The sequence below is a fragment of the Microcaecilia unicolor genome, chromosome 6 (assembly GCF_901765095.1).
Source record: "Microcaecilia unicolor chromosome 6, aMicUni1.1, whole genome shotgun sequence".
NCBI classification, from domain to species: domain Eukaryota; kingdom Metazoa; phylum Chordata; class Amphibia; order Gymnophiona; family Siphonopidae; genus Microcaecilia; species Microcaecilia unicolor.
This window is the reverse complement of record NC_044036.1, coordinates 49,106,004-49,115,105: the sequence shown is the minus strand read 5'-3', so window position 1 is coordinate 49,115,105 and position 9,102 is coordinate 49,106,004. Positions and strand designations below refer to the sequence as shown.

Sequence of the window (9,102 nt, the reverse complement as noted above, 5' to 3'; positions counted from 1 at the left end):
ATTTCTTTCCTTTCCTCCTTTCTTCTTCATTTCTGGTCCTCAGCTTCTGCCTATTTTCTTCATCCATGTGCAGTTTTTCTCCTCTCTTCCTTTTCCCTCATTTCATCTCCTTCATCTCTCTTCCCTCCCCTCTATGTCCAGCAATTTCTCCTCTCTCCCTGAGCCCTGCCCTCCCAATCCATGCCCATCCATGCTCCTCTGTCCCCTGCCCCCTCCATTCATCCCTATCCAGCAATTCCCCTCTCTCCCTGAGCCCTGCCCTGCAATCCATATCCATCCATGCCCATCTGTCCCCTCCATTCATCCCTATCCAGCAATTCCCCTTTCCCTGCCCTCCCAATCCATGCCCATCCATGCTCCTCTGTCCCCTGCCCCCTCCATTCATCCCTTTCCAGCAATTCCCCTCTCTCCCTGAGCCCTGCCTTGCAATCCATATCCATCCATGCCCATCTGTCCCCTCCATTCATCCCTATCCAGCAATTCCCCTCTCCCTGCCCTCCCAATCCATGCCCATCCATGCTCCTCTGTCCCCTGCCCCCTCCATTCATCCTTTTCCAGCAATTCCCCTCTCTCCCTGAGCCCTGCCCTCCCAATCCATGCCCATCCATGCTCCTCTGTCCCCTGCTCCCTCCATTCATCCTTTTCCAGCAATTTTCCTCTCTCCCTTCCATGACCCCCCCTCGCATCCATGCTCCTCTCTCTCCCATGTCCCAGCCTGGCCCGCCCTCTTCTCCCCCCCCTTCGCATCTTTGCTGTCGTTTCTCCCCTGTCCTCCCGCTCCCATTGTTCAACTGCCCACCCTCTTCTCTCCCCCCCCAACATCCCTTTTCTTTTTTTTTTTCTTTTAAAATTTACCTCCGTGGCGGCGGTTCCGGCAGCGCAGCGTCAGGGAAGGAGGCAGCGCTTCCGACGTCTAGCCTTCCCTTCACTGTGTTCCGCCTTCTTCTGACGTCATCATTGACGTCAGAAGAAGGCGGAACACAACGAAGGGAAGGCTAGAGACGTCGGGAGCGCCGCCTCCTTCCCTGACGCTGCGCTGCCGGAACCGCCGCCACGGAGGTAAATTAAAAAAAAAAAAAAAAGAAAAGGGATGTTGGGGGAGGGCGAGCGAGGTGAGCATGGTGCGGCGGCGCCCCCCAGAGGGAAGCGCCCCCCTGCCATGCTTACCTCGCTTACCGGGTCAGCACAGCCCTGTGTTCAGGGCTGCTTTCTCATTGGCCTTTTTTGTAGACCTACGCATTAGCGAGTTGATGATGCTATGCAAGTGGCATGCAAGGGGCGGACTGCGCATGGATGACATCTCCATTATGCAAGACCAGGTGTGCATTCATGTCCCTAGGTCAAAGACTGATCAGAGCAAAAAAGGTCACACCATCACACTACGTAGAGTTCCCTCCCTACCCACTTGCCCACTGGCCAACCTCTGGGCCTATCTGGCACTGAGGCCAGCTGCTGGCCAGTCCCTCTGGCTGCACCACACGGTACCAGTTTGCGGCTGTTTTTCGAAAAGCCCTACCCGAGGCTGGTCACTGCCCCCGATACTATAGGACCCACTCTTTTTGTATAGGAGCGGCCACTACTGCCTTCCAGCATGGATTCCCACCTCATATCATCAAACAGCTGGGCCGCTGGAAGTCATAGTAACATACATAGTAGATGATGGCAGAAAAAGACCTGCATGGTCCATCCAGTCTGCCCAACAAGATAAACTCATATGTGTATACCTTACCTTGATTTGTACCTGCCTTTTTCAGGGCACAGACCGTACAAGTCTGCCCAGCAGTATTTCCCGCCTCCCAACCACCAGTCCCGCCTCCCATCTCTCTGGCTCTGGCACAGACCGTATAAGTCTGCCCTCCACTATCCTCACCTCCCAACTACCAACCTCTCTTCCCCCACCTGCTCCGCCACCCAATTTCGGCTAAGCTTCTGAGGATCCATTCCTACTGCACAGGATTCCTTTATGCACATCCCACGCATGTTTGAATTCCGTTACCGTTTTCATCTCCACCACCTCCCGCGGGAGGGCATTCCAAGCATCCACCACCCTCTCCATGAAAAAATACTTCCTGACATCTTTTTTGAGTCTGCCCCCCTTCAATCTCATTTCATGTCCTCTTGGCAGCATGTAAGTCCTACATCAGGCCTGTGCACCTGGTGGATCTTATAGCACATCACTAACTGCTCCCTTCATCTTGCAGGTCCCCGGGCAAGACAATGGGTGGTGTGGATCATAGGGCACTCTTAGATTGAATGGGTCTCTAGATGCCTGGTATCCCGATCCCCTGGTGTGCATCTCGGACTGAGTGCAAGGGGTGCAACTCTCAACTGGCTAGGAGACCCGGGCATGCCCCTCAGCTCCTCCCAAATCTTCTCGAACATATCTCAATCTTCACCTCCCCAATTGCAAAGGTCTTAAATGCAAAACCTACTACGCTTCCAACTTCTCCATTATAGGCAGCCAACTCTGGAATGCCATACCAAGATACATCCGAACAACCAACGAACATCTACCCTTCCGAAAGCTGCTGAAAACATACCTCTTCAAACAAGCCTATCCAAACGACCCAACTCAATTCACGAACCTAATCCACACCACTAATATTAACCATAACTCATTCCTCCCCCCCCCCCCACATCTCTTCCTCTTATCCTTCTCTATACAATTGTGTTATTTCCGGGATACTTTGTACCCATACATTGTGTTATCTCTGTGCTATTTTGTACCATACGTTGTAAGCCGCACTGAACCTGCTATCGAGCGGGAAAGAGCGGGGTATAAATGCTACAAATAAATAAATATGTTCAGACATTGCTGGACACTGCAATCCTCCTGGACACGTTAATCATTCATTTAGGGGGTAACGACATTGATCACACCTCCTGCAAGCACCTCATCACAATGGCAAAGCGCGATCTCTGTGCATTGTCTGTGCAGCTGCGCCACACTTTGCTCTTCTGTTCCGACATCATCCCACGGTTGCACGAGTCTGAACACAGACTATGTGTAAGAGGTGTTAAAAAGGTTAACCGACAAATCAGTTGGTGGAGTAAACATCTGGCATGAATGGGCTTCCCCTGCCATCCCGGGCCACTTCTGTGAGGACACACTGCACCTTTCGAATATCGCACAGGACCTGATCATCAATGACTTCCAGGAGGCGCTGGAGCAGCATTTCTAAGCCCATTGTTCAAAATACTCAGACTGGGGGGGGACCTGAGAATGCTTCGCAGCCCCGGGTTGTGACGGAGGCACCCAAGCCTAGGGACTTTTGGAGGTGTTGGAACAGTGGATGAAAAGGAGTTTGGTTGCTTGAGGCAGCAACAATAACAATCACTGGTAACAGACTGAACACCTAGCTGGATCTAAACGGCAGGTGGTATGCTGGGCAAGGGTACAGTGCAAAGCGGAGAGACACGCGGCCATGCTGGAGGTGAGGGTATGGATGGCCACCATAAGGACCAGTGATCCAGGCTCCCTACCTAGAAAGGCATGGCAGGGAGACGAAGCCTCTACTAGGTTGGATTCAAGGCTCAGGTGCTCCCTAGGGGTGATATATTGATGTAAGCTGTGGCCATTTACTCCCAGAAAGAACTTGCATTCTGTTTGGTCATTGTGTGCCTTCTGTGTGGGGTGCTTTATGTATGGGGTGGGGAGCGTGAGTGTGTGCAGCCTGCCAATGTTACTTACCTTATTGTACACCTTCATTCTTCTCACCCTCGCTCCACCCCCATGCCCCAAAAAGAATCATAGTGATAGCCCTTTGCATAAAATCTGTTTAATAAAGCATCTAGAATATATGTGGGCAAGTCCATAATTTTTAAATTTCTTCAGTGACAGAAAAATATTGGGGTGATGGTGGGGGGGGGGGGGGGTCTGAATAGCGTTCTTCTAAGCAATTTGTTCTCAGCCTTCAATATCAGAAAATCAGTGAATCAATTACATTTTTTCACTAGTGACTTCCATGCCAAACTATGTGCCAGTGTGGAAGTCACTAGTAAAAAAAACAAAATAAAAAGTACTGAAATTGATTCACAGTGCTATCATTGTCTGATATTGAAGGCTGAGAACAATTTTGCTTGGATGAACATTATTTACTCATATCCCCCACCCCCCAATATTTTTCTCTCACTGAAGGAATTTAAAAATTATGGACTTGCCCACTTATAAATTCTTTATTACCAGATTTTCTGCAAAGGTTTACTATGACTATGATTCTTTTGGGGGCATGAGGGTGGAGTGAGGGTGAGAAGAATGAAGGTGTGCAAGAAGGCAAGAAAAACCAGTCCGGTTTTTAGAACGGAAATGGCTTTCATTATTGGGCCTCTTTTACCTGTTCCAATCTGAGGCAGAATAGGGAGAGACTCTGTTGCAATATGGATTTTTTTTTTTTTTAAGAAGAGTGCTGCTACTGTTCTGTATAAACTCACAAATTCAGATTTCAACATTCATTTGCTCTATTTGTGTGATGGGGATTTCACATTTTATAATAATCTAGAAGTAGGCATCATATATAGCTATATGGATTGGGGTATATTTATTATCGTGCATATATACTCTATAGGTGAGCAACTAGGAGCTGAAAATCACTTGGAAATGTTCTAAATGTGCTGGATAGGAAAGTATCATAAGACTGTATATCAAGCAAGCAGAAAACAGCGTTCTAAAATTCAGAGTAAAACATCTGAATCTAAAACAGGAATATGGTGATTTCAGATTATGGCATCTTCATGAGGATGCCCGAGGTGGAGAAGTTACCCCGAAATAGAGAGGGGGACAATCATTGAATCTCCATAACTCAATGGAAAAAGTCTTTCAGTCAAAACGTTGCAAAACCCCAAAAATGTCAGCAGTTTAAGGCAAGCAGGGCTGCACAGTGCTCCAGAAATGATGGCTCCGTTTACCATACCGTAGAAAGAAAATGACAGCCGACGACTAGGAGGTGAACGAAGTCAAATCGCGCAAGAAAGAAGTCAGCTCGCTTGATCGCATTTAACCGGATTTTAAAGATGGCATCGCCTGTACAATCAATGCATTGAAAATGGTGTGTGCGCGCTGGATTTCAGTTGTTGCACTACTCCTCGCTTGCTGTGCTCTATCAGCAGTCAGTGAGAGCGGTTGCTAAGGAAACGGCTGCATGGCAACAGGATCAGAGCCCGGGGGCTGTCTGCTGCTGTTCAGCTCTTGCTCTCATTTTGCAGCACGCTTCCTCACTAGATGGTGTGCGAGCCACCCAAGAATCCACTGCCTGAGCTTCCCGAGCGGGGGTTACTTTCTCTCTCTCTCGTGTCAACTGGAGGTCTCAGGCGAGACTCGCTGGGAATTGTTGCTCTCTATCTCTCTCTCCCCGGCTGCTAGCTGAACGGGCAGCCCCAGCAGTAATGGACATGATGATGCTGGTTCAGGGTGCTTGTTGTTCGAACCAGTGGCTTGCTGCTGTCATTCTTAGCCTCTGCTGCTTGTTGCCCTCCTGCCTTCCTGCCGGACAGAGTCTGGACTTCCCCTGGCCAGCTGTGGAGAATCTAGTGGTCAGACAAGGAGACACGGCAGTGCTTAGGTAGGAAACAAGAGATGTCATCCGCTCGGTATCGGTGACCAGAGTAAAAGAAAATCTGCAGATGTAGTATTCTGTATGTGTATTTTTAGTGGTGGGTACAGATGAAAATACGTTTGGAGTTATAAAGCTTGCAAACCAGGATGTTTTCAGTGCTTGCAGCTTACAGAAATGCAGAAATTGGCTTCAAATAAATAACCTTCAATTAGTAAGAGGGGGAAATGCGGTGTTTGGGTGGGTGATACCACTTTGGAAAGTACTGCTGAGTTCCAGAAGTCTTTTCCTTCGGTGACTTTCTTAGAAGGATGGGAGTTCTTTTCCTTGTATTTCCTCCCCCACCAGATCAGCTCTGACCCTAACAGAAACCCCCCAAAAGTTTGTGTCTTTTTTTTTCCTAGCCATGCTAGAAAAGCAGCTTGAACAGAGGATCATCATCATTATCCCTGAGCAGCTAGTACTGGTTCTAAGAGCCAGAAAGAATGCAGAGGATGTGCATGAACTGTAAATATTTCCAAAATGTTGCCCCCGACGTCCAGAGAAGCTCTGTACCAATCCTGCACATTCAAAAGCATTTCAGAGGCTTCCAATTCTGCAGTGATATGTCCGTGTTGCTATTGCAGATGGGTTAGGGTAGGGGTGTCAAATGTAGACTGTAAAAAGTCTAGGTATAGCATGTGGTGATTAGCATACGCCATGCAAAATGCACAGCCTAGCCTAAAATGGTGCAGACACATCCTATTTTAAAGCACAACTTCAATGCACAGTTTGAAATAGTGGGTGTGGTAGACCTTGCATGGAATAGGAGCCTTGGTGTGTTTTTACCTGAACTAAAAGGTACTGTATTTACAATGTTTTTCTACCTTTACAACCTGAGTATTGCAGGTCAGCAGCTCCCTTCCAAAGTGACCATATTGTATGATAGACATTTCTCATGGAATTTCATAGCACCAACAATGCAAAAAGATATACCTTTTATCAAAATACAGATGCCATGCAGTTTTCATACTCTCTGTGTTTACTTTCATGTGCAGACATTTGACAGCTGGTGATATTGAATGCATACATTTTGCCAAGCATTACATAGGTCTAAACTTAAACCTATACTGTAAACATGCATTTTTAGGTGCTAGTCAGTTTTCATTCTTGTGGAGGATTATCGTATCACACAACACAACTGCCTGCATTATTTATATTCAATATTTAACTGTTTCCCCTTATTCTTTACCAGATGAGGTAAATAAGGTGATTTAGTAAATGAAATGTCTAATCCTGTATTTTGGCGTTAGGAAATGGTGCTTTTATGCTTAGCTCGGTCTCTGTCTCCAATAATGAAGCCAAACGTTCTATATGTTGATATATGTATTTTTACAATCCAGATAGGTAGCATGAATGTGTTTCAAAATGCAGTGGTGTACAGTTCCTGCTTCCATTATCTTGATGCTTAATACTCTACCACTGAAAATGTTTTGGTTATTATTATTATTTAAAAAATTGTGTGTGTTCAAACCCATTTGAATGATTTGCTTTTCTCTTCACTTTGAAAGTGGTTAGGGTTGAGTGAAACTTCTTGAGCTGTGATCTGCCCTAGTGATTACCAACACATATTTTCTGTTTTAAACCATCATCTTTCCTTTTGTAGAGCTGATGATGTTTCCAGGATTTGCAAGTGCCTTAATTAAATGCATTTCCTGTAGTTTATTAAAGGGGCTGCAAACCAATTGAGAGAGACACTGTGTTGATTTATTTATTTTTATGTGGAAACCAAGCCAGAGCATTAGTTGAATAATTTATTTGCCTTTACAGACTGAATCGGTTTGCATCACTTTTCCAGTTTTGATACGAAAGTAATTTGTTGCTCGAAAGAGCCCAGAGAATTTTGTAAGTGTAATTCAGTATGAATTTCTTGGTGGACTCTAAATATTCTGAATTTCATCTACTTTAATTTTATGTAGTCAAGAAAAAGCAGTACACTAATGACAACAGATCTTACCCAGATTCTCTTAGCTTCCTAGTTGGGCTGCTTTGAGTGGCAAGCTGATAAGTTTTACCTCAGAATTCATGTTGATTTGTAAAAACTCCAAACTAGATAAAAACTTTGTGACGTTGTGTTTGCCCTTTAAAATAAACATTTTTGTGAAGTGTCTTCCGGGCATTATGAATTTGCTAAGTTTTGGCAACATCGTGCAAATGTAGTTTCTGATTTGGACTTTTTCAGGCCTAAAAGCATGTGGCAAAGCCAATGCACAGCAACTGGTCTCAGTTTGGAAAGGGAGCACATAGAAATGTAGACATTTTCTGAGAAAGGAAGATTTTGCTAGTAAATGGGCTTAATGTGTCCTGATGGAAGCCTTTCCCATGCGCTAAGCCCATTTCCAATGTATGTGGCATTGTGGCGGGGGGGGGGGGGGGGGGGGGGTGGGAAGGTGGGCCAAAATGTGCCCCCTCGCTTTGGGCAGTGGACCCCCCCACTTCAAGGTCTGGCTACACCCCGACCTTCCCTTACAGTGTGCAGCACACATCCTATCAAAGACTCCTGAGGAAGGCCCTCGTGGGCCGAAACGTGACTCGTGTCGAGTCCTGGATGTTTAATAAAGTTGTCAGTTTTGGACATCAGCTGCTGCCCTCTTTTTTGTCACCCTTGTTGTGACTGTTTCATCTATAAAATAAGCATGTTCTGTTTGTTGAGTTTCTGGCTATGCATTGGTTAGCATTACCACATGACCATTTTAAAAAACATTAACATGGGAGCACTTATCATCGCCTATTTAGGAGTTGCTAAGGACTCCTGTGTTATGAATGTGCTGACCAGTTGGTGTGCCAATGATGTCAGTGCACTGAGGGGCCCTTTTTCTAAGCTGCAGCAAAAAGGGCCCTGTAGGCGCTAGTGGTAGTGGCCGTTTTTGCTGTGCACTGAAGCCCTTTTTATCGCAGCAGGTAAAAAGGCCAAAAAAATACATGGCCACACAGTAAGATTGATCTTACCATATGGCTATGTGTGTGGGGGGGGGGGGGGGGGGGGCACTTACCGGCAACTTCATTGAGGTGGCAGTAAGTGCTCCCATGCTAACCTGGCGGAAACTGGGTACCATGCGGCGCTGCCCAATTTCCACTAGTGCCAGAAATGCTGCACGTGGGGGGTGGAACTACTGCAGGCGCCCACTGTGGGTCTGTGGTAGCTCCAAATTGGTGTGTAGTAAGCCTGCGGTGGGCTTACCACTGCATAGTAAAAGGGACCCTGGCTCAACAGCACCTCTGATACACCCCCTCCAAAAAATAAAAACAAATAAATACCATGTGCTTAATGTGTGCAGATGGCAAAAGTAATGCTGAATGCTTTAATGCACTTTACGTTAGGCCATTTTTCCTACATTAACCCCCGGATCCTATATAGCGCGACTTAAGTTGTGTGTACAAATCCAGTCATATTCCACATTTGCATGCACAACTTAATTAGTTAGCAAGCCAATCAGAATTGGCATTATTTAGAATTTACATGCACAACTGTCTAAGCGTATTCTGCAACGTGATGCATATAAATTCTAAAGTT

The 9,102-nt window shown here is 46.3% G+C and overlaps 1 protein-coding gene across 2 annotated transcripts in view; it reads left to right on the top strand.

The window, feature by feature from the left end:
* Window positions 1–5,210: 5,210 nt before the first annotated feature.
* The window catches only part of NEGR1 (neuronal growth regulator 1), a 710,014-nt gene continuing 706,122 nt past the window's right edge, over window positions 5,211–9,102 (top strand). For both annotated transcript variants that reach the window (XM_030207026.1, XM_030207025.1), the window contains exon 1: window positions 5,211–5,558. In XM_030207026.1, the coding sequence (XP_030062886.1) occupies window positions 5,383–5,558 (176 nt within the window). In that variant the 5' untranslated portion in view covers window positions 5,211–5,382. The remainder of the gene's footprint in view (window positions 5,559–9,102) is intronic.